Genomic DNA, 25,306 nt, shown 5'->3' on the forward strand with positions numbered 1-25,306 from the left:
CTGGTAGAGTTTTCAGTAGAATCTAGAACAGAAGCTGCCGTTGAAGGAATAATTAGTAAAGCGTGTAAAATATTGCATGATTATAAGAATCAGAGGAGTTTAGAAAGGATTGGATAAGCTATTCAGAGACAGTGGGGAGGGGGGGTATATGTACATCTCCCAATTGTGCAACAAAGTCTACAAGATGTATTATCTTTGCTTGGAAGTGTTTTTACACAAGTATTTTTATACTCCAAGTAGACTCCAAAGAATTTTTCCTCAGGAGGATATTAAATGTTGGAGGTGTGATGAGCAAGAAAGAGGTAGCTGGGAACATAAATCATTTGGTGTGAGCCGACAGACTTTTGGGATTCCCTGTAGACTACTCTGTCAGATGCTGGGTGAGCAGATTGGACTGACTGGGGAGATGATTATTTTTTTGAGTTATGCTACAGAATCGGAATTGCCCAGACATAGTAAAGCCTTGCTGAGTCTAATAATGGTGGCTGCCAAAAAAAGCAATTACTAGAAAATGGAAATCAAGTCTAGACCAACTTTACTAGGAGTGAATATAGTGATCTAGATGAAACAACTGGAATAGGCAAGGAGCAAACTACGTAGGAAAAAATGGGAATTGTGGGAACACTATATATGCAGAGTAGGAACAAGGTTTGAGGCAGAATTTGAATGAGCTGTATAATGCTTAACTGACATGGTTTGTAAGTAATGTATAGTATACAACTACAGTTTCAATGGTGTCTGATGTAAATTGTGTGCAACTAAAGTGATAATTTTGTATGTTTTTCATTTATATAAATGTAAGTATCTGTAAATTTAATAAAGATATTTGGGGGAAAAATGCAGGTAAATATTGTTGCAAGAATAATTCTGGGACCTCCCAAAACAAAGGATAGTCCAGTAAATCAAAATGACTGAAATTTAGTTCCCCTTTCCCACATTGGCAGCCCTGTTTTTCTTCCAGAATGTCTGACTCTCCAAGACAGACAAATGGATACTGAAGATAATTCCTCATGTTTACAGATGGCAAATGGGAGGAAGTCTGTCTTTTCCAGGGGTAGGTCTGTCCTTCACTTGCTGTTCCAAGGAATGATGGAACCAGTTTCTTCATGTGGGAATGGAGTTTTAATTCAGGAATGTTTGGAGGCCAATTTATTTCATATACCTGTATGTGATTGTGTCCAAGTTCAAAAAAATAACAATTTTCACAATCTGTTACCTCTTTTTCCTGTTTTAAGTTCCCAAATAACACTTTATTTAAAAGCTGTATGACATTCCTGTTCATCCATACTTCAGATATTTAAGGTTTTGTGTGCTTGGATCGCATCATCAATTCTGTGCTTTTACCCTTTGGACTGTCCTGTGCTCCAAAAGTGATCACTGTCTAGCTCCATGTATTGCTTTTTGCATGCTAAAAGGTATACAGTTTTTCTATATTTAGATGACTTGCTTATCTTCGCAGATCTTTTTTTCCCCAAAGTGTCAGGAATCTATCACTTGGGTGAGTGATCTCTTATGAAAGCTGGGATTCCAAGAGTCTTTTTGACTTCACACAGGATTATGTTCCTGGGGTATCAGCTAGACATCTCAGTTAAAACAACTTTTCTTCCACAGGAAAACATCTATATCTAGATATTTCTAACATTTTCACTTGGGTCTTGTGCCTTTCATGATTCTTGGGTGGGAGTCCACCTCTACAAAGAGGCCTCTGACAATTGGAGTTCCTCAGGGATCAGTCCTTAGACCAGTCCTTTTTGGCATTTACTTCTATGAAGTCATGGTCAATGGTCTCAGGCTGACTAAAATTGCAGATTTCAAATTAGGAGTGATCACTGAATTCCACACTGCACAAATATTCTCCAGGAATGGCTGACACAAACAACTGCTGTCAGAGCTGTGAACTAAAACTAAATGGCTAGAAATGCATAATGGTGCCCTTTGGGAAGTCGTTCACCCCTGGTAACTATCATATTGGCAACACACCTCTTAGAGTTGACCCAGTAGTTGTGGACTTGGAACATGCACAGTCAATCTAGCCTTTGACCTTCATGTGTTTACAGTAGTGAGGAAGCCATTCTGTGTTGCACAGCTTATAAAGAAAGGTATGGCGTCTAGGTCCAAAGAAGTCCTAGTTCACTGTAGTCTGCATTCATTAGACCTGTCATTGACTACAGTGCCCCTTTGGTATGTACCTAACCAGGCATATCTAACAAATTGAATGCCTTCAGATTCCTCACTAAAAGAATACAGGGCGCAAGTAAAATGTCCTATGAATATAGGATGCAAGTAAAATGTCCTATGCAGACTTGTCAAGGCCCTCCACCTGTACTGCCTCCTACAGGCAGTTGAAGGGAGATCTATGCCTGGCATATAGGGCATAGTCAGACCCTGCTCTGATGGACCGCCTGCATATCACCAAAACAAGCAAGCACCCGAATTACCCATTCTAAAGACTTGAACCTTGCCTGTGATATAAATAGGACAGGTATGTATCGTAAAGACTACAGTCTCTGGACCAGGTTCCCCACCCATGTGAAGCAGAGTTCCTCCTAACCCAATTCAAGTGCAACTTGGACAATTGGATGGGGAACAGGAAATTCATCCCTGGCTTGTTATCTGTGTCTATAATGGACACAGGTAACTTAAAGGGTTTATCTCCTCAGCCCTTGCTTGTAAATGTTATTTCCCAAGCCCCTGCTTACACTTACCAAGGGTACCAGAACTTGTCAGATTTGGGATGCATGGATAGGCTTAAAAAGGCCTTTGTGATCTTTAGCCCAGTAAAACCTATGATACCCATGGCAACAGCACTAACACTGCTCATCTTTTCAGATCTCCAAGCTGGAGTTTGCCAGAAGAGAAATCACTTGGTAGAGACAATGGATATTCCTAAATCCAGGTCTCCCCTTCTTCCCTGTTCCAAAGTACCAGAGACAACCCCTGACTTTGCTGGAGGAGCAGTTTCAGAAGGGATAAAAGTGCAAGGTGTGTGGGACACACAAGAACAGACACGAGCACATTAAATACAAAAGATGTGCTTAGCCTGATTGAGGCACTAGTGTCTCTCTGAATTTTCTTTTGTCCCTGGGACCTTTTCAAGCTGCTACAGACAGTACCACAGTCATGTGCTACATCGGCAAGCAAGAGTGAACCAGGTCATAAATTTTTGCAGACTAGCCATGTTGGTTCTGGATATAGCTTCACTGCACAGCCTCACTCTATAGGCATCCTACATTCTGTCACAGCAAAGCTTTGAAACTAGATCTGGTGAGGTCTTTTCCCATCTGAGGAGGGTTCAAGTAGACCTGTTTGCCTCTTCTCTAGACAATTTGCTGGCAAGATTCATCTCTAGGACTCCATGCAAGTAGGCCTGGAAGATGGATGCCTTCAGTTTTCCTTGGACTGGTTATGTTCCTGTATGCTTTTCCACTGTCACTAATATCCCAGGTATTTCTGAAGATTCAGAATGAATCCCCCAAGATCATTGTGGTGACCTCATCTGGCCTAGGCAACTGTAGTTCTCCCTTTTGGTAATGGCCATGGGCAATTGCCACAAGCTTCCTCTCTGACTGGATCTACTCACACAAGAACAGGGATATTTCATACACCTGACACCAAGCAACTTCAGTTGACTGCCTGGATGGTCATAATTCCTGTTGAGGCACATATTTACTGAGAACATGCAGCATGTACTAATGGTGGCAAGAAATCCTGCTAAAGAAAAATATTGGCAACATCACCACCACTGAATCGGGGCTTAGTTGTTCTCTGGTTTTACAATATCTGTGACCGTTACTATCCTGTGAGCTTTCTTTCTTCTGTCAAGATTCATTTATCAGCAGTTTAAGCACGTCTGCCCATGAATCCTTCCCTTTTAGTGCATTATCTTGTTTAAAAAAGTCACCTCCTTGGTGTCCTGACTTCTCTGACAATTAAAACTTTCTCTATTTTTACCAAGTAACTTGGCTGACTTGAAGTTCTTAACAGAAAATGATTTTACTGAATGCTCTGACCTCTGCAAGCAGAGGGTGTCTTAAGTTGCAAGCTCTTACAGTGAGTCAATACTGTCTCATTTTCCATAGGGACAAGGTTTGAGAACTAATCCTTCTTTTATGCTTAAAGTGGTATCCGAGTTTACTTTAAGCCAAACTATATATCTCCATATTGGTTCCTGAACCCCAAAATGAGGGGGAGAGGATAATCCATACCTTGGACGTCCACAGACACAATATCTTGACAGGAGTAGATCAATTGGTCATTTCGCATGACAGTAAGAAGGGGCAACTTGTGTCAAAACAGACTTTCCAAATGGTTGTCTAAGGCCATTTCCTTTTGCTATACTTGCCATAGCAAAACTGTTCTAGGCAGGGTCAAGGCCTACTCTACCAGAGCCTTGTTTTTGTCTATTTTCTGGAAACTGTTGGATTCTAGAAACTGTTGGATTCTAGAAGGCAAGTCCTCTGTATATACTTGTGCAAAGTGCTACAAACTTGATTCCTTGTCTAGGTCTAGATGAGGAACCCTCCCCTTATAAAATGGGGCTTGTAAAGCCTGGAGAATACCTCCCAAATGTAGTAAGCTAGGGTAATCTAGCCCAAGGTTACTGCAGCTGTGGGCAATATGAACATGGTAGAATTGTAGTAAACGTAGCATAACAGTAGATGCACAAATGATCACTGATGCAAGTAGCTGCTCCCTTCCTCCATTTTCCCTTTTTTGGTGTGGTAGAGCATTATCCTTTCAGGGCTTGTCCTGTCTTTTTCTTTTGGCAGGAAAACTCTGAAAGGCTTGGTGCCCAAACTTGTCATTTAGCCAGCTCGTCTGGAGCTGCCTTGATGGTTTGGATGCGTGAAAGATGGAAAGATGTGCTGAAGCCTTGGAAACTGGCCAGCTATTGCACCCTTGGCAGGGTATAACCCCGAATAACCAAGGAATACTGCAGCAGTCTTCATTTGGACATCTACTGTTATGGTAAGTTTAATTATACAGCTGCAGTTTCCTGGGCTTTCTGGTTCTCTTGAGCTGTGCTATCCCATCTCCTGGAGTGGTATCTGCATGTTTCAGTATAGCATTATTAAAATTGCATTGGAACACTCTGGCTGCATTGCATCTAAACAGAGGAGGCCTAGTTTGGGTCAGGTGGGAGGGAAAACCGTAACCTGCTTGAACTCTGGAAGATGTGGTAAGTCTTTCTAGTCTATGCTGTTTTGTGTAGTGATAACACACTAATTGTATCATTAGTATAGCCTTTTCTGCATTGATTTTTATATATAAATTTTATCTTTTTTTGTGCCTTTTTAATTTAGCATGAACAGAAAAGAAAATTAATTGCTGATGCATTCAGAGTAAAGAAACGAAAGTCCGAGATTGAAAATGGCCATGGACTGTATGACCTTGGAGAGAACCTTTATTCTAATGGTAAATTAAGTACATCATTTATTCTGCCGTTTGTCTGTGGGTTATTTTGTCCAGCACATAAGTGCAAAGAGCCTTAGTAGTATGGTCACTCTGCTGCAGGCCTGGCTGCAGCAGTACACCTCTGTCTTAGCAGTGCCAGAAGTGTAGCTTCTTCAAAAATTCTGTTATACTCCCCAGGGCTACAAATGCATTATCGTATATCAAAGCACAGCTGTAGGTTTTGTGGTTTCATTGTGTTTTTTGTATCCTCTGTGTTTCTTCTGCATCAGTAGAACCTTTTCCCCAGTTATTAGAATTGACAAGAGTAAAATTTCCTAACTTTTGCTTGTCTGTAAACCCCCCCCCCAAGATGCAGCTGAGACAACTTTCTCCTGGTTGTCTCTGAATGTAGTGTGAACTACTGGTTCCAGGTGACTTTAAAAACATTGACCCAAGAATATAGTCTTTGATTCAGTCCACAAATCCTACTACATTGTTTTGTTCAGTCTGCCAGTACGGAGTGCCTAAGAATCTTTAGCATCTGCTTCTAACAGTATCTTAGTAATGGGGATATCAGATGACATTTGCTGGTAATTTTCCAAGTTTTCTTTTTATTGGTGTTCTGCCTACCTCCCTACACTGGTGTAAGTGCTGCTTTGCTGCAAGAGTCCAAAATTGCAAGGTGTATACTTTGAGTTAGTCATTAATTCTGTACTGATTTAATAATTTGTTCTCCCTGCAGCTTAATGCTTAGTTTTCTTTACCAATACTCTAATCTTGAAGATTAACTCTCTGACTTCTGTGGGAACAGGTGAGGTTGGTCTCTATCTGTGCCCTGGGGGTTGCAGGAGACACCAGAAGTCTTGCTGCCAAATTTGAAAGTCTGATTCAGTGTCTCCAGAGTACATTGCCTTTAAAATGAAGGTATGTTTGCACTCCTTAAAAGCAAGAAACTCTGTTCACTGCCCCCCCTTGACTTGCACAAGAAACTCTTGCAAGGTATTTTGGTAAAACCCAACCACTTTGCTTAACTCTGCAAGCCTAAGTCCCCTAATACATTACCTTATGTTGTTCACTAAAGCCATCTTTTGCTTTTTATAAGCTTCCATCAAATCACTTACAATTGGCTACAGATGCTGTTGCTCTTCCAGATGCTTTTATCAGTTACTGTTATCAAGAGAGTGTAAGTTCCTTTCCTTTTGGAAAACTTGTTTTCTTTGTACAAGAGTGGATATCTCATGATATTGAAAATATTTTTTTGTGCTACTTGAGAAATGCATTTATTTGCATATATTCCAGTACTCCTTAGTGGTTTCCTTTTGCTGTTTACATTCCTTTATCTCAGTCTGGGACGTGCTATTGCAGTAAGATTTTATCATAAGCATTTTATGTTTCTTGTGCTCTTTCATAATCTGCTTAATGGTGGTTCATCAGCTGTTTGGGTAACATCAAATTGTAAGCTGGGGTTATTGTCTTTATCAGCTGATGTTAAACAAGGATCTGTTTTTTTTTTTTTTTTTTTTTTTTCCCCCTTGACTCTTGAGGCCAGCAGACACACAATTGCAGGCCATGTCATTCATTTTTGGTATGTTGATAATTCAGTTGTCTTATTGCTAAATTAGTGAAATTAACTCCAAAAAATAGTTTTGATAATATGATTAAATTGGTTGTGTGATTCTGGTCTCCCATTGGTGATTAAAGGAAAAGATCTTGCTTTCCTATAACCATTATTGCACTGTTCGTAGGTCTTTCAACTCAAAATTTGCAGTAATGCCCTAATGTAGACATTATTCCTTAATTTATGTACTTTTCAGTATTTGATCATGCTAGCATTTTTTTTTTCAGTGAGAGGCTGAGTTTTTCAGAAATCTCTCTGTCTGCTTTGATTGGATTTTCATCAGTAATTTACTTATGCTTCAGTTTAAGGCTTGCTTGTTCATATTGCATGCACTCAAGTCACTCACCAAGTACCATTATGACTCTGTTATAGTCCATGTTTGGGTGAATGACTTGTTTACCTCTCTGGAATATATGAGAGATGACTGAACTCTCAGATTGTGTCTGAAGCAGGTATGACCCTAGCCCTAAGCAGCATTCTACCTTTACCCAGGCTGATGCCACAATATTAACAAAAAATGACTTCAATTGGCTTGGCTTGTGGTGTCATTCCAGGGGGTACAGTGTCTGTCAGCCTGGGAAGACCTGGTTGACGGGGCATTTGCCTAAAAAGGCACTAGGGAGAGGCAATATCAAAACAGCATAATTTCTGAAGTACAAAATCCACTCGAGACCAACTCCAGGTTCTACTGTTTAATGCTAGCAGTACTGCCTGGAAGCACTCTTCCCCTTGGAAGATGCTGACCTCTGTGCAGTCAGAGACATGGTTTAAGGCTGCAGAGTGTATCCTGGCCATGCAAGGCTACAATGCATTCCACACATTCCAACCTCAAAATGATTGGGAAAGAACCAAAGGTGGAGATGTATCTATCTTCATTAAAGTCCAGTACACTTAAGACTGGTCAAGCAGTACAACACACTCAAGCTAGTAATGTCCATTTAACTGTAGGCAAAGTACCCTGCCAAGTCATTGCTAGCTGTAGGTCCCCCACCATAAACCGAGAGAAGCACACCACCTACCTGAATGTACTGGAGTCAACTCGTCCTACAATCAAACACCTTGATCATGGGAGATTTTAACTATGCTTCCATGGAGTGACATAAATGAGCAAGATCATGCTCACTCAGTTTCCTGGACTTTGTCAGTACAATTGCTCTGAAAAAAGTCTGCACCCCCACAAGGGGTTCAGATGTCCTAGACATAGTACTTGCCAGCATGGGGGGGGGTCACTGCTGTCCCCCTTGTGATAATCCTTCCTGGTAAGTGTGGACCATAAATTGGTGTGATTTGAAGTAACTATTGAACCCGTCAGCACTACAGGAGCAAAAAAAACTTTTCCAAAGCAAACCGCAGCCTGCTAAGTGATGGTATAATTTATACCCCCCCACACGCAATCACAGCCAACAAGGACTGTTATGCAGAGGTGTACACAAAATGCCTTGTATAAACACTTGAGCAGTTGTATAGACTCCTTGCCTGACTGGATTAAAACGAGGCCCTCTTGGAAAAACAAGCCACCCTGGTGGACTCTAGTACAAACAGGTTCTATAACAAAAGAAGAAACTGATGTCTAAGAACAAGAGGGACCTGACTTGGCAGAGGAAGAATTCCCTCCACAGCTTAGACAAGCAAATCAGAAGTCATCTAAAGCTAATTATGAAGGTAAAATAGCATTCCTAGCTAAGTATAATCATAAGACATTCTTTACTACGTCAAAAATCTAAAGGAATGCTCAGTTATATGCCGGACTGGTAGTAGATGGTACCACTGATACTGTACCAGAGGAAATTGCCAATCTGCTAGCTGACTGACTAGGCGCAAGCTTCATCCCTTGTCCCCGCCAGCCATACGTCAAAGCATACCTGACACCAGTCCTCTGCCTAGTGTCTTTAGAGATGTCATATCTGCACTATCCAAGGCCAAAAACATGGCCTCAGTGGGATCAGATAATATCCCAGGTTGCTTATTAAGCAGTTTAAAATAGGACCTAGAGGACCCACTTGGCATTCTCTCAAGCCTCTGTCTGAAAACTGGTTTTGTTCCAGCAGAGTGGAGAATAGCAACAATAATCCCCTTGCAAAAAGGGGGGGGGGGGGTCCTCAACCGATCCCAAGTCTAACTAGCCTCACCAGCAAGTCCATGGAAAAATAATCATGGACATTGGCAACCTTCAAGCTCTAAACCCAACCCAGTTTGGCTTCATTATGGGTAGATCATGTTTATTAAACCTAGTAGACCCTTGAAAATCACCAGAGGCCTGGATGAAGGTAAGACAGTGGGGTCTATATTACTTCATTCAATCTCTGTACATGAAAAAAGTACATTGAATGTTCATTTCAAAGAATACTTTTCCCAGGTAAAGCAAGGACTGGGCCAGGATTCCAAATGTCTCACACAAGTGTTTCAAACCCACACAGGTGGGGGTCTCTGCCCCCACACTTCCCCAGCTATATATACCAACTCTGGGATTGCACTACAGTGGGGGGGGCAAATATTTGATGGCCAACTCCCCATCCTTTCCCTGGTTAAAAAAATAATTTCCGATATGGGGGGGGTCACCCCCCCCCATGTGATGCCCTTCCTGATAAGGTCAGACTATAAATCAGTCTTGTTTGAAGTAATTATTAAACCTTTCACCACCACAGGAGCAAAACTAAAACTTTTCCAAAACAAGCTACAGCCTACAAAGTGAATGTTTGATGTATTTTTTTCAGTTGATGGAATTGGCTTTCAATGAAGTAATAGACTCAAGGTGGTGCATACTACCTATCTTGACCTAGCTAAGGCTTTTGACACAATCTCCCACCTGGGTATCATTGAGAAACTCTCCCAGATGGGGAATTAACCCATGTGTCACTAGATGGGTAGCTGATTGGTTCACCCACAGAACAGATGCTTTCAAAGTTGGCAACTCCACCTCTACAAGTAAACCGGTCACCATACCAAAAGGATGTGTGCTGGGCCTTTTACTGTTTTGGAATCTATTTCTCGGAAGTCCAGGCTAAAGTAAACCATTTTGCTGACGGCAAATTGTGTGCAATCGAGTCCCCAAACAATGTTAGCCCCTCCTGTAATATGTTGTCTGAATGCCAAAAAGTGCATTATTATCCCCTTTAGCAAAGCAGAATTTCCTGCTAATTACAATATTGACAGCACCCCTCCAAGTTCAAACTCAGTAGTGTGAGATCTGAGAACATAGGCAGCAATCTGAACTTCAACCACCAAGTTTCCACAGTGGTAAGTAAAGCTTTCTACATTGTGCATCTCATAAGGAAGGGCATCACATCCAGGTCTAAGGATGTTGTAACTCCACTGTACTCTACCCTCATCGGATCATTAATAGAGTACAGTGCTGCTTAATGCATGTACCTCACCAGACATCTTCACAGCTGGGGAGACCAGAGAGGTTTCTCATCAAGAAAATACAGGACCTCCAAACCATGACTTACATGGATAGAGTAAAAGCCTTGTCACTGTATTCTGTATGGTATAGGCTTCTGAGAGTCAACTTGTGCCTGGCCTACAGGACAGTCTTTGGCCCTGCCCTGATGGATATGCCGCACATCCGCAAGTCAAATGGCAGAGTTGCCCGCTGTAGGTATCTTAAGCTTGTCTGTGACATTAACTGAACATGCTGGAGAGACAGATGCATCTCCCAGAGATTGCTTCCACTCTGGAATAAACTTCATTTCAAGTGAAGCGGAACTCTTCACTGGCTATATTCAAGGGCAACCTGGGCAGATAGATGGGAGACCGCAAATTCATCCCTGTGGTCGCACCCATGTCCCTCATGGACAGGGGTAGTCTGTGTTTGTCCATCTAACCAAGGACAATTGAGGCAACTCCTGGATTAAGATGACTAGGCTTGTAAGGGCCACTAGCCTAATTACCTCCTATGAACCTATTTATACTAGTACAGGAATGATCAGCTTATCACTTTGCTGTAAAATGGTGCATACCTGCATGCAAACTTAATTGCAGTAATATTTACTTGCATTTCTACACTCTTCAGAACCATTTTGGGGCTTGCTTGTTTTGTGGCCATTCCCAAACTCTGAAATTCTGTTTGCTCTAAAGCTCTTTTTCTCTTCCACCGCATAGCTATACTGTGCTCATTTATTCCACTGCTTAGATTTCATGAAAGCAAATGGACTAATTTTTATCTTGCTATATTAAAAAAAAAAATAAAAGGGTATGCTCACTTGTATATAAGCATATATCACTACTACTCAAACTATACTTCATTGAGATAATCTTGTCAACCCAGAGTAACTAGAACAGGCTTATCATAGGTCCTGCAAAAGGGGGGGTGGGTGGTATTTCATCATTTAATTCCTTCGCTGAATCGTGAGTTTCTCTGACAACCGCGAGTTTTCAAAATGCATGTTGATCAGGGGACCCATATATTTTGGTACTTTATGCGTATCTGTAGCGTGTAGTAAACCTGCTTATTGAACATGCACATAATTGTGCAATCTTTTTGGATCCTTTCTCCCCAGGCCTCCAATGAAAGAGTTCTGCCCATTCAAAATTTCCCCTAGCGGCACTTTCCAGAGGCCTCCAATCACCTGTCTGCAGAATATCTTACTCTGCTGCAAGTTCACATTATTTGATATGCTTACATCTTTGATCTCCAGTTGAAGATGAAACTAGGTTTATGTATAAGTTTTGCTTTATATGAAATGGAGTATCCTTTGTCATATAAGTATGGTCATAGCACTACCTGATCACTTTTTGCTGAACTTAACTAGGTATAAAAGCATTAGGGATATGATACAAGTTGCTGTTAGCAACTGAATGTGAATGTTTAGAGTTTCTTGAAATCTAGATTAGCTTAAGTAATTACAAGTTACTTGGGTGTCTTAAGCATTATGATTGAAAGGTTTATTTTCAGAGAATGGTGGAGACTTCCAGTGTGGAATGAAACTAATAATCAGGGTAAACTAGCAATTTCAAAACGAAAAGTGATTAAGTGCTACTTGCCTACCCTTTTTTTTTTTAAATAGTACTTTTTAAGGGAGCACCTCAGAAGCCTTTATGAAGTCAAGTTGAAAGAAATTTTCTGTCAAATTAATACAACAGAAGAGCAAAGGAAGAAACTGCATGGCTGCCAGTGAAGTTGGAACTGTTTTTAAAGTAGGGTGCTCTTCACTAGAGGAAAAGATAACTCATTAAATTCACTTTGGTCGTAGTCGTGGCTTTGTCAACTGAGCTGCTTGAACCCCCCCCCCCCCCCGATATGTCTAGAAATACAAGACTATGGTCCACTGCTACGTCTCACTGTCACTGAATTGTACAGTCAAAATGGTAACTAGAGTAGCATTCTGCCATCGCCCAGAATGATACCGCAGTACAAGGACAAAATGATTGACTTCAACAATTGGCTAAGTTTCTGGTGTCATTCTAAGGGGATCCAGTATCTGTCTGCTTGGGATGACATGGTTGACCGACCACAATGCTTTGCCACAGATGGCCTGCACCTGTCTCCTCTGGGATTCCAGATACTGGCTAAGGCTCTTGCTGCCCCTGTAGTGCCTTTTTTAGGCAAGGTTCAAATAACAAATTCACCACCGTAACAGGAACAGGCAAGCAAAAACTGAGGGTAATGCTACTCAATGCTAGCAGTCTAAATCTCAAAATGCATTCACTCGAGGCACTCAAAATGGAGAACATCAATATCTGTGCAGTGACTGAGACTTGGTTCAAGGCTCCAGAAAGCACCCCTGCACTACCAGGCTATAACTCGTACCACACTTTTCGGCCATGTAACCTGGACTGAGTGGAGGTGTCCATATTCATTAAGGATATCCACACCTCCAGGCTAGTTGCTCAGCATAATGCATCCAAGGTTATCGAAGAGCAACTAACTCTGGGCAAAACTGCAATCTAAATTGTAGCTTGCTACAGATCCCCCACCATGCCCCAGGATTCCCACTCTTTTCTTGATGTACTGGAAAATATTATGGTTCAACCAAACACCCTAATAATGGGAGAGTTCAGCTACCCACCATTAACTGGGAAAACTACTCGTGTACCAACTCCTTAGCTCAACTCTTTCTGGAATTCATAAACTCCAATGCCCCGAATCAACTTATCCAATCCCCCACCAGGGGCAACAGTATCCTAGACCTAGTCATTACCAATGTGCGTGACCTGTGTTCCACACCTGAAGTCAACTCCTCGTTGGTCCGATCCGACCATAAGCTAATCACCCTTGATATCCACATCCCACCCCACCCCCCATTAAGGAAACCACAGTAAAACATTTCTCCAAAGCCAACTTCGTGCTTCTTAAGACAGAAGTGGTGAACTTCATGACTCCCATGCAGATGGACAGTACAGTTACAACTGCTGAATCCTACACAATTGCACTCTGTAAGCACTTGCACGAGTGCATGGATCGTGCTATCCCAAACAGAACCAAGATGCTATCCTCCAAAAAAAGGAAGCCAATCTGGTAGTCCCCTGCCATAAACAAACTGTACAACAGAAGGAAGAAACTATTGCAAAAGAGTAAAATCCCATGAGTGGAGGAGCTCCCTGGTCAGCCTCAGTAAGAAGCTGAGATCCAAGATCCTCCAAAGCTAGCTACGAAAACAAAATTGCCACTAATTCTAAGGACAACCACAAAGCATTCTATAGTTATGTCAAGAATCTCGATGACAACACCCAGATCTGCTCTGAGTTGCAGCACAACGGCACAAAAATTACAGAAGCAACTGATATTGCCAACATCCTAGCAGATAGGTTCAGTGCTAACTTTACCCCCACCCCCTAAAGGGCCCATATCTATACAGGAAGAATGCAGAGTCTCTATAATCACAACTACACAGGTAAAAGCTGCACTCTCTAAAGCCAAAAAAACACAGCATCCATGGGACCAGACAAAATCCCAGGCTGTGTTTTTACCCGAACTTCAGAACGAATTGGCTCCCCACTTAAGCACCATGTTCAATAGCCTCGCATCGGGCTTTGTTCCCACTGAATGGCACACAGCAACAGTTATCCCACTCCACAAAGGGGGGGGGGGCACCACTGATCCCGGAAACTATCGACCTGTTGGCCTGACGAGCCTGGTCTGCAAGGCCATGGAACGTATCCTCATGGAACTCCTAAACAAAGACATTGGTAACCTCCAAATTCTTGATCCCACCCAGTTCGGGTTTGTGAAAGGCAGATCATGCCTCCTGAACCTGATCAACTTCTTTGAGGCAGTCACCAAAGCCGTAGATGAAGGTAAGGTGGTTCACACAGCCTATCTTGACCTCGCCAAGGCTTTCGACACCATCCCCCATTCTGGAATTATAGCTAAACTCATAAATCCCTACGTCACAAGATGGGTTGCCAACTGGCTCACTGACTGAACCCACACTGACTCCAAATCTGACCTTAAAGCAGTGACAAGTACCACAGGGTTCTGTCCTGGGACCTCTCCTGTTTGGTGTCCATGAAGTACAGGCTAACCCAGAAGGCCTCTGGGTAACTAAGTTCACTGATGACTGCAAACTAGGAGCTATAGTAAAGTCCCCAAATGATGTGGACATCCTACAGAAGGGCCTCTCTGAGACAGATGCCTGGTGTCAGACCCATGGCCTCAAGTTCAGTGCCAAAAAGTGCAGTGTCATCCCCTTTGGTAAAAGCTCTGTAACCATGAACTACTTCATAGGCAGCAATCTCCTTAACACCGAATGTGTGATGAGACCTTGGGACCCAGGTAGATGATAGTCACATTGCCACAGTAGTCAAGTAGTCCTACGTGGCACACCTCATCATAAGGGTCCTCATCCAGGAAAAGAGGTAATTGTTCCCCTCTACTTGACACTCATTAGACCCATTATAGAGTACAACTCCCCTTTTGGAATGTACCTCACAAGACCTCTACAGCAGGCCAGAGACGTACCTCACAAAAAGGATTACTGGCCTCAAACAAGACCTCTACAGCAGGCCAGAGACGTACCTCACAAAAAGGATTACTGGCCTCAAACAAATGCCCTACACTGACCACCTCAAAAACTCCAGCTTTACTCAGTAGCATATCACCTACTCAGATTATCTCTGCCCAACATATAAAGCTATGTCCAACCCAGAGCTGTTGGACAATGCTGCACCTAAAGAAATCCCAGTCTGTCTGAGCTACACTCTCTAGGGACCTAAACCTTGTCGCCACAATAACCAGGACATGCTGGAGGGATAGATTCCTGTCCCAGAGACTTCCCATACTCTGGAACTGGCTACTCATCTATGTCAAGCAAAGTTCTTCATTAGCACTCTTCAAGAAAAGTCTTGAGTGGATGGGAAATTGGAAATACACCCCGGGGATCACTTCTGTGTGTCTGCTCGACAGTAGCACAGGAAAATAACTTTCTTGGGTGGCATAAGCCAGGGAACCTTGTTGGCTAGGCTTATGTAGGCCCTTGAGCCGATAGCCTAGTACCTACCTATGAAAGAACTGCAGTAGAAACTGTGTTCTTAGTGGTTTTATTTAGCCTCCCCCTTTGGAGAGGGATACATGGTTATCTGTATGATCAGGGCTTGGCCCAGTGTTTGCTCATCCCAACCCCACAGCTTAATAAGGTTCTAAGGAGCTTGCTCAGCTAGGACAAAGTATAAACAGATCTAAATTTGGATGGTGTAGCTGTGCTGCCCCAGTGAGTCAGTTACTAGCCTCTTGGTTTCTGACTGCTTTGGGCTCTTCCTGAACTTCAAGGCACATTGCTTAATTTCTTTCAAAGATCACTTCAACACCCTTCCTGAAAGTTGATCATGTAGCCAGGGATCTGGGAAGCTGTGTATATAAATTTTTTTATCACAGTGCATCAGCTATTGTAAGGAAGTCCTTTTTCATTGCCATTGCCAGTTTATCTAAAGATAGTGTCCATCCCAAAGGATGTAATTGCATGTCATTACGCTGATCATAGAATATAATGTCCCATCATTTATGTACCTGTTCACATTTGCCACAGCAGTAAAGACTGCATTGCTTTCTCGCTAAAGTCAAGGACCTAAATCATTCTAGTGTGTTTTTTTTTTTTTTTTTTTTTTTTTCTCCTTCTCTTTTTCCCTGTATCTTACAGGTTGCTAAGAGGCACTGCCTTAATGTGTGGTCCTGACTGCCTTTCTGACCTGTTGCACATTCTCAACTCCAGAAGTAGCAAACGCCCATTCATGGGGATCTCAGTCCCTTGCAGTGTAAAAAGGACACATTAGAGGAATGTGTGTGTCCAAGAATACTGCTGCTATGGAACAGTCTTCCAGTCCATGTAAAGCAGAGCACTTTTCTTACTGGAGTCAAATGTAATTTAAACAAATGACTAGGAAATCACAAAAACACCCCTGGTTTAGTACCAATGTCCCTCATGTGTTGAGACAGCAAGTATTCCAGCATATCCTTCTGCCCACCTCTGGGTTGCTAATGCTCAGAATATAAGGGACAAAAACATAACCATGGGGAGTATAGGACTACACTTTGTAACATCCTTGCAGGTCAATAGTGCAGGAAGTGGTATGATGGATTAGTACTGAAGAAAAAATTTAAAATAAGAGTATTACCATTCTGATGAGCTGGCTGTAGTGAAAGGAAATGGTGAGAGATCAAAGGGGCATTCTAGATGGTTGCACAGTAATTGGTAGGTTGATTAGAGATCGCCCAGTGTTAAAACCGCAGCTGTGAAAACAAGCCAGTTAAAGTTGTTCATATGGGGGAAAGTAGTTGGCAATTACATTTCCTTGACAGCAAAGAAGAAAATTGGAGAAGCAAAGAAGAAAATTGGAGAAGGTAAGAGGAAATCAATCTGAAAAGAAAAGCTCTGGCTAAGAATAATCTTGCAGCTGTTCAGCAAAAAGGTTGTTTTGCAGCTTTGATACAGGCGATGGCTTCCAGTAATTTTTAGAGGGAAATAAATCAAATGTACTCTGTTACATGAAATAAAGAAGAAATATGGAAAGTCAAATAAAAGGCTTGAAAAACCTTTTAGAGCTTTATTTGAGACTAGCTTAAAATCCGAGATTGAAGTCTGGCTCAGTGCAGTACTTCTGTAGAAGAGAGTTAAAGCATGCAGAGCACCTGAGCTTTTTTGCCATACCACAGGAACTGGAAGGAAAATGCATTAATTTATGAAGTACAAATAAGCAATTGGATTAGTGTTCACATAAGGAGGAGTTGATTTGAGAGGGCATGGCATGTGCATGCTCCAACTCTTGCCATTCAGAACCAGTGAAGACCTGCATTAGTAAATACATAGTCATACCAGCAGAGTTATTCCTGACAAACTTGTGACTAAAAGAAAAGTTATTAAAACTGGAAATGGTGTGTGGAAGATTTTTTCAGTATTCCACCTTGAAATCTCACACTACCACTTCCAATAACTGTGTATGCAAGGAAAATGATACATGCCGGAATATTATGGGGATTTGATTGTACCAACAAAAGAAACTGAGAAAATCAGCAGTAAGCTAATTTATTCAACTATTGCTTGATCAGGAAGTTAGCTTATTGATGATTTTCACTGTCTTTTTTTGTTGGTTGTCTTTCGGCTTTTCCCGGTTAGGGGTCGCCACGGCGGAACTCCAATCTGCTAATGATTGGCAGTAGATTTTGACGAATGCAGAGGTGCCAGCTGGACATTCTACCTTTATCGAAGGCACACCCATTTACGCATGTCTTTCAAACGCCCACCCAGCTACGGGGAGGACATGCAAACTCCACACACAAGGCACTCCCTGCACTCCAGCCGAGAATCGAATGGGAGAACCTCTTGTGAGGCAACAGCGCTACCGCTTCACCCCCGCGGATTTTCTGCATGCTGAAATATGGGAATTTGAACATGATTATTCACCATACACTAAACAGAAGAGAAGCAAGTTGATCCCCATAATCTGGGAATGTCAAGAGGCAGGTATGAGGAACATGCTGCTGTATCCATCTTTTTCTGAATACTTGTTCCCTGGAGGTTCAGAGACCTTTTTGGATGCAGAACTAGCTAAGGAAGGAAAGCTTATCCTGCAAGGAGTGGCCTGTGCTTCTCCTTCTGGCAGTAACAAAAGCCTATGTATGCAGACACTTGGCCAGTAAAACATCATCCATTTTACCAAAGAAAAATGTTCCTGTGACAGACTGTACAGGAGCTGATAGAACAATCAAGAACAGCTTGGACTTGGTGGTGAGCGATGAAAAGGGGCAAGGAAACAACAAAGCATTAATCATATTAAGTACTGGAATACACACGTGAAATGTGGCATTACAAAAGTGGCTTAAACCATGGAATTTTTAATTTAAACTGGTGGGTGGACTGTAAAGCATGAGCCCCACTTTCTTTGTTTAAAAGGACACTGAATAGACTGAAGAAGTTAGCTACAAGTGGAACAGTTTTTGGTTTTACTTTTTAAAAAAAATAATGGTGTAAATTGCATTTAATACTGTAAATCAGTTTTGTGCAGTCAGACATGCTTTAAATGTGAAATGGGGGGGGGTCTTATTAGTGAGTGCTGTATATAAGTATTTTCTTGCTTTACTAGGATTATTTTTAGTTGATGCAGTGTAAATCTTGGATACCTTACAAATTAAAGGCTAGAAAGCAAAGTTGAAGTAATATAATGTGCTCTTGGACTGCTGGAGTGGGGGTTGTAAGTGTACTTATTACAGGATATGTAAAACTAGGATTATTTCCCTGGTATAATGTCCATGGTTTAATCTGTAAACAATTTTTTTAGGCGGATAGGTTTGAAAAATTAGGTAAAATGATGGACATGGAAAATGCTAGTGCTTGTATTTGTGAAGTCATTAGCTTTTCTATTAAAGGCTTTTGGTGCAAGAAAAGTAGTCCACAGATGTGGGCAGCTAATTTTGAGAGTATAAGCAGTGTGCTCAGTGAAGTTTCCAAAGATTCTTTAATGTGTACACAGACAGCTGCTGCTTTTACTTGACTATGAGAAATCTAAAGTGCAGGCAATTAATCATGCGAGATCTGAACATTGTCTGCTGAATGAAGTATACGAGGTACAGTGCAGTTAATATTTTGAAAATACATTGGCAAGCTGTTTGGTGAAAAATGAGTCTATGCATTTCCCGAGGCATTTAAAGTAACAATAGACAATTTAATTTAATAAAGGTAGCTAGTGTTTTTCTCCCTTCAGGAAAAAATGAATGGTTACTAAAAGCATACAAGTTCTCACATCTGGGAAGGAAGTGGAACTTTGAGGGACATACTCAGTCACTTGAGGGAATCACTCAAGGGACCCACCAAACAATTGAGGAGAACCTAATTAGATCCTGATGAATTATGGACAAATCTAGCAGTACTTGGCTGAAAAGAAGAAATTAGTTGGTCAAAAACGATGAAAAGAGGGAAGTCATGTGAATGGCTACTACTAGTGCTGGTCTCACCACAGCTTCACTCTTCTGGGAAACAATGCTCCTTTGCTGCTTTTCTCACCAGAATCAAAACATTAGCACCGATCCAAAGATGAAAAGCAGACCACAGCCTGTTTGGTAATCCACAGTCTTGTCACAGATTATGCAAGGGTTTGTAGGCTTATTGTAGCCTTTTCCTGGTAAGATGCCTTAAATAGCAGTCGGACCAATCAAGCACAGACCACTCGCTGCCCAACCAGAAATGATGGTGGATTTTGGGACCTGCATTGGTAACTTGATTTTTTTTTTTTTTTTTTTTTTTTTTTTTTTCTTCTTCTTTCATTCCTTACCAGAATACATTTTGAGTCGTGTTTGAGTTATGCTAGACATAAGTGGTGGTGATCTTCGTGTTTCACTGTTGCAGTCGTTACACTTGGGTTATCCTGCTGGCAGGCTACCCACAGTCAGCCTGTATTTCCAAAGTCTAGGTCCAGCGTCGGTTGCTGTCGCGTCTTCCCTGACATCAGTGCGCCAGGGGTATAAAAGATGCAGCTGACTCCATTTTCTCCAATCTTTCTTGCCACGCGGTGCCCGAAGCATAAGCAGTTGGCAAGTGCCGGTCGGCTGACTCCTGAGATTTTCGTCTTCAAATTTCAGATTCAAAGTCTTTATTAAAAGCTAAGTACCCCGTTGGGGAATTTCCAGACCGATGTCAGAAAAAGTTAATTGTATTTCTTGTGGGAAACAAATGCCTCATAAGGACTTTCATTTTTACTGTATTCCTTGCCTAGGCCCTGACCACGACATTGCTAGTTGTCGGTTTTGTGCTAGATTTAACCAACGCACTAAGCGTCAGTATGATTTTGCACTATTTTGGCAGAAGATTTAATTATACAATGTCTTATAGCCATCCGACTACTGGAATTCACAAGAAACGCAAAGAAAAGGGCAGGCATCAGAGGTCCAAAACCGACGAGGCTTCTTTTAAGCCAGTCGCCAGTTCTCAGTGAGGCGCCTTCGCAGTCCCTGATGCCCGCTACTTTAGACCCGCAGGCCGCTACCGACTCATGTGGGAGTCGACTAGGCCGCTGGAAGCTCAAGGTATTGGACCTTCGGAGACTATTCCCTCAGATGGCTTTGCCACTGAGCAGGCATTGGCTTCTGTGGGTGTTTTCAGACCTACTCAATTATACATTAAAATGACTTCAGCTTCAAAGGCAAACACTAAAGCACCTTTAAAGACAAAGAAACAAGTACAACAGCCTTATGGACAGGCCTCCATGCCCAAAAAACAGATGCTCAAAATGGCCGAAGACTTAATTACTTTGATCAGGGGTTCCCTTCCCCCACCTGATAAAAGGCCTAGGCAAGAGACAGAATATGAATCTTCAGATCAGGTTTCCATTTCATCTGATTCCTCTTCTGATCAGGAATACTCTCTTCCTCCCTATGAGGACTCTGATGCTGAAGAATCTATCCCTTCAGCCTCTCCTCCTGCGGATTACTCTTTTGGGGAAACCTTGCATACCATGAGGGAGCATTTTCACTGGGAGAGCCAAGATTTTTCAGAATCTAAGAAAAGGCTCTGAGACTTTCTTTTACTACCACAACACAGGCCCCTAGCTATTCCACCTGTTGGACATTGTAGATGTATTTTCAGAGTTCAGTCTGACCCCTGACTCCTTACCTCCAGCTCCTGTTAGTACGGACAGGTACTAAAGGGTTCCTGACTCATTCCTTTTCAAAAACCCTGCTGCTGACCCAGAAACAGTCTCTCAGGGTCACAAAGGGGTCAAGGCTTCCACTGCAAAAAACCCTACCCCCTCAGACAGGGATTCTAGGGCATTGGGCAGATGGGGAAAAAATTTGCACTTCTGCTACATTGGCTATAAGGGCTTTAAATTGTCAGTTTCATATGCTCAAATATCAGCAATATATTATGTCACTGCTTAAACAGAAAATGTTGATAATTCTGAATGTGCAGAAAACAAAGAAATGCAGGATTTATTGCATGTAGCTGAACATGTTGGAAACCATATTTTGCAATGTGGTTTTAATTCTTTGGAGGCCTCCTGCAGGGCCGCTGTTATGGGTTCTGTCATCAGGAGGCATGCTTAAGAACAAAATCTGCCTGATCATGTCAAAGCAAAGTTATTAGACGCTCCATTACAGCATGATACCTTGTTTGGTGTTGAAGCAGAAGAGGTGTTAAAGAAAATGGAGGACAAAGCTAAATCTATGCAAACTGTTAAGGATTTCTTACAGGTACAGCCTCCTAGATTTATCAGACATGTCCTTTCCAGTGTCAGACAGACCACAAAGGGGCAGATAGACGCCCAAGAGGCAGATCCCAGCCTCAAGGTTCATGCAGGTCTAAACAGTGGTGTGCTTCTACCTCCAACAGTGGCGAAGACAAATCACAGCCATACAGGAAACCGTCCCAATGACTTCCTCCTGCCTGCACCAAGCACTTATCTGGCAGCACCTTTAGGGGGAAAACTAGCACTTTTCTCAAAATTGGCACATAACTCAGGACAAATGGGTCCTAGACAGTGTCACAAGGGTACAAGTTTCACTTCCAAACCCTGCCAAGGATAAACTATTGGCCAGACCCGCCAAAACATCAATGGGCACAGGCACAAAAGCAAGCCTCATGGACATGAGGGCCATTCAACAAGTACCAGAGCAAGAGCAGGGACAATTTTATTAAAGACTTTTCTTGGTCCCAAAAAAGAACAAGACCTGGATACCAATACTGGACCTATCTATTCTAAACACATTTCTGGATATACCAAAATTCAAAATGTTGACTCTACAGCAACTTCTGCCCATGCTGGGCAAGAAGGCTTGGCTTGTGACTTTAGACCTAAAAGAGGCATACCTGCATGTCCCAATCAGACCAACATGCAGAAGATACCTCGGATTCAAAGCTGGCTCAATGCACTACCAATTCTCTGCACTGCCCTTTGGCTTATCTACTGCGCCCAGGGTCTTCACAAAGTGCCTGGCACCAGTAATTGCAAATATATCCTTACTTGGACGACTGCCTCATTCAAGCAGAGAACAAGGACATTCTACTACAGCATTTGGCATTTGTAAAGAGATTTCTAACAGGCCTAGGGTACACAGTCAACGAAAAGAAATCAAAACTAGTACCCTCTCGAGATAATATTCCTGGGTGCAAGCTTAAATACAACTGCCCAGATGGCTTATCTCTTGCCAGACAAAGACAACTGACTACCTATTTCAGCCTGTTGGCAACAAAGGCCCAGTTATTTGAAAGAAAAATTCTGCAGGCTTTGGGCTTCATGGCATCCTGCATTCTACTAATTCCATATGCGAGACTGCATATGAGGAATCTTCAATGGTACCTAAAAAGTGTTTGGACTCATTGCCACAGTCTGGAAACAATTACCCTCATTCCCTGCCTGCAACAGAAGTTTCGATGGTTGGCGAATGCTTGTCACCAGAACAAGGGGCAGCCATTCACTTTACCCCCAGCCAGGCAAACATTAACAACGGATGCATCAAATTATGCCTGGGGGGTCCACATGGCAGGAAGGTGTATTCAAGGCACATGGTCCGCAAACCAAATGCATCTACATATCAATCAAAAAGAGATGCTAGCTGTTCAGAATGCCCTGATAGCCTTCAAGGACCTACTTCATCCGGGACAACTACTGATAAAGACGGACAACACCACAGTCATGTGGTATATAAACAAGCAGGGAGGCACTCCTTCTTACCCCCTTTGCAGACTAGCCATGACTTGTGGGACACAGCATTGACTTACCAAGTACATCTGCAGGCATAATTCCTGCCAGGAAAGATGAATACTCTGGCAGACTAAGCAGACACCTCATGGATCCCCATGAGTGGAAATTGGATCCACAAGTCTTCAGCATAACAAGGAAATGGGGATGCCCGGAGATGTATCTATTTGCCTCTCCTCACAACTACCAACTAAAAAGATTCTGCACAAGGACGTATCGCAGACAAGCATGGAAAGTGGACACTCTATCTTTCAGCTGAAAGGCTTAGCAGTATATGCCTTTCCTCCACTGCCTCTCCTCTCCAAGGTACTCCTAAAGGTCAGACAAGAGAAGCCAAAGATGATACTGATTGCCCCAGACTGGCCCCACCAGTAATGGTATCCAGTTCTAAGGAACTTGTCTCAATGCCCGGCTTGGACCTTGCCTCAGATACCTCCTCTACTATCCCAGCAAAACAATCAGATCCTGCACAGCCAGCTAAAGACCTTAATCTGGCAGCATGGCGGATAATGTAGTTATACAAAACGTGCCTCTCACTAAAGCTGTGCTGGATGTCCTTTTGGAGGCCAGAAGGCCTAGTGCCAGAAAATCTTATGCTGGAAAATGGAAGATGTTCTGTGCTTGGAACCAGGCACAAGGAATTGACACAGCTGTACCAAATATTCCTCAGATTTTGCAATACTTAACTGATGCTGGACAAAGGCCTATCCTTTTCATCCATTAAAATTCATGCCTCTGCCATTTCGGCTCATTACAATACAGAGCCACCAATCTTTTCTCATCCTTTAAGGCAGTACCTCAGAGGAGCCAAAAACTTAAGGCCTCCAAGGAGATCATCAGTACCTGCATGAGACCTCAATTATGTCTTGGAAAAACTCACCCTGCCTCCTTCTGAGCCAGCCGCTACAGCTGATATTAAGTTTTTATCTTGGAAAACAGCTTTGCCCCTAGCAATAACTTCTGCAAGAAGTCTCAGAGCTACATGCACTCGTGGCTGTGGAACCATCATTTTTTATCCAGACAGGGTTTCTCTGAGGACAAACCTGACATTTATGCCTAAGGTAGTGTCCAGTGTGGCCCTTAACCAAGCTATTAATCTGCCTACTTTTTTATCCAAACCCACAGAATAAGGGGGAGAGAATTCTGCATTCTTTGGACATACACAGACAACTATGCTTCTATTTGAACAGAACCAAAGCTTTCAGAAAGACCGAGCAACTACTAGTGGCATATGCTGCAGGGTCACAAGGAAAGGCCATCTCAAAGCAGACTTTTTCTAAGTGGATAGGCCACTGCATTCATTTCTGCTGTTCACAACATGGCAAGCCAGTGCCTAAGGGTATTAGGCCACATTCAACCAGAGCAGCAGCCACTTCAGCAGCCTTCCTCAGGGGAGTACCAACCAAAGACCTTTTAGAGGCTGCTACCTGGAGTTTAGTGCACACCTTTACAAAGCATCATCATTTACCACTTTACTCTAAATCCAGGGCAGTCTTTGCCACTGCAGTTCTGCAGGGCCTCTCCGCCGCTCCTAATGCTATATTAGCTCCAGCCTCCCAACCATATCTTTGGGATTCAACCCAAGTGTAATGACTGCAAGTACAGTTGTGTACACTTACCATAAATGTAGATGTTAGTGTATTCACTGTTGCAGTCCAGGTTGCCACCCACCCTCCATCCCCCATTTCTTTGCTGGAACCTATGTGGTGTATTTGCTTGTAGATGAAGGTATAATATAATTTGGTGCATGCATGTTTTATTGACCTATTTTTAGCCTACCCTTTTGGGGGCACCTGACATCTGGGGCAAGAAAAACTGAAGAAAATGGCATTGGCTGCATCTTTTATACTCCTGGCGCACTGACGTCCGGGAAGATGCAACGGCAACCGACGCCAGACCTAGACTTTGGAATTCAGGCTGACTGAGGATAGCCTGCCAGCAGGATAACCCAAGTGTAATGACTGCAACAGTGAATACACTCTAGCATCTACATTTATGGTAAGTGTACACAACTGTACTTTTTCTCATGCCATCAAGATAAAATGGCAGAACTGTGAAACTGTCATCTAAACACACCTTCTGCAGCATAGGTATTTCTGTGTTTCCCTGAGTCTCATTTGTCTGACAGCTTGTTCTAAGCTATAAGTAGCTGTTGGCTACTTCCAGCAAAAG

The 25,306-nt window shown here is 42.5% G+C and overlaps 1 protein-coding gene across 3 annotated transcripts in view; it reads left to right on the top strand.

The window, feature by feature from the left end:
• STK19 (serine/threonine kinase 19) overlaps nucleotides 1-25,306 on the top strand; it is a 269,038-nt gene that overhangs the window by 23,636 nt on the left and 220,096 nt on the right. For all 3 annotated transcript variants that reach the window (XM_044089654.1, XM_044089653.1, XM_044089655.1), the window contains exon 3: nucleotides 5,304-5,415. In XM_044089654.1, the coding sequence (XP_043945589.1) occupies nucleotides 5,304-5,415 (112 nt within the window). The remainder of the gene's footprint in view (nucleotides 1-5,303; nucleotides 5,416-25,306) is intronic.

This window comes from Protopterus annectens, chromosome 12.part0 (genome assembly GCF_019279795.1).
Source record: "Protopterus annectens isolate FY-2018-M chromosome 12.part0, PAN1.0, whole genome shotgun sequence".
Classification (NCBI taxonomy): Eukaryota; Metazoa; Chordata; order Ceratodontiformes; family Protopteridae; genus Protopterus; species Protopterus annectens.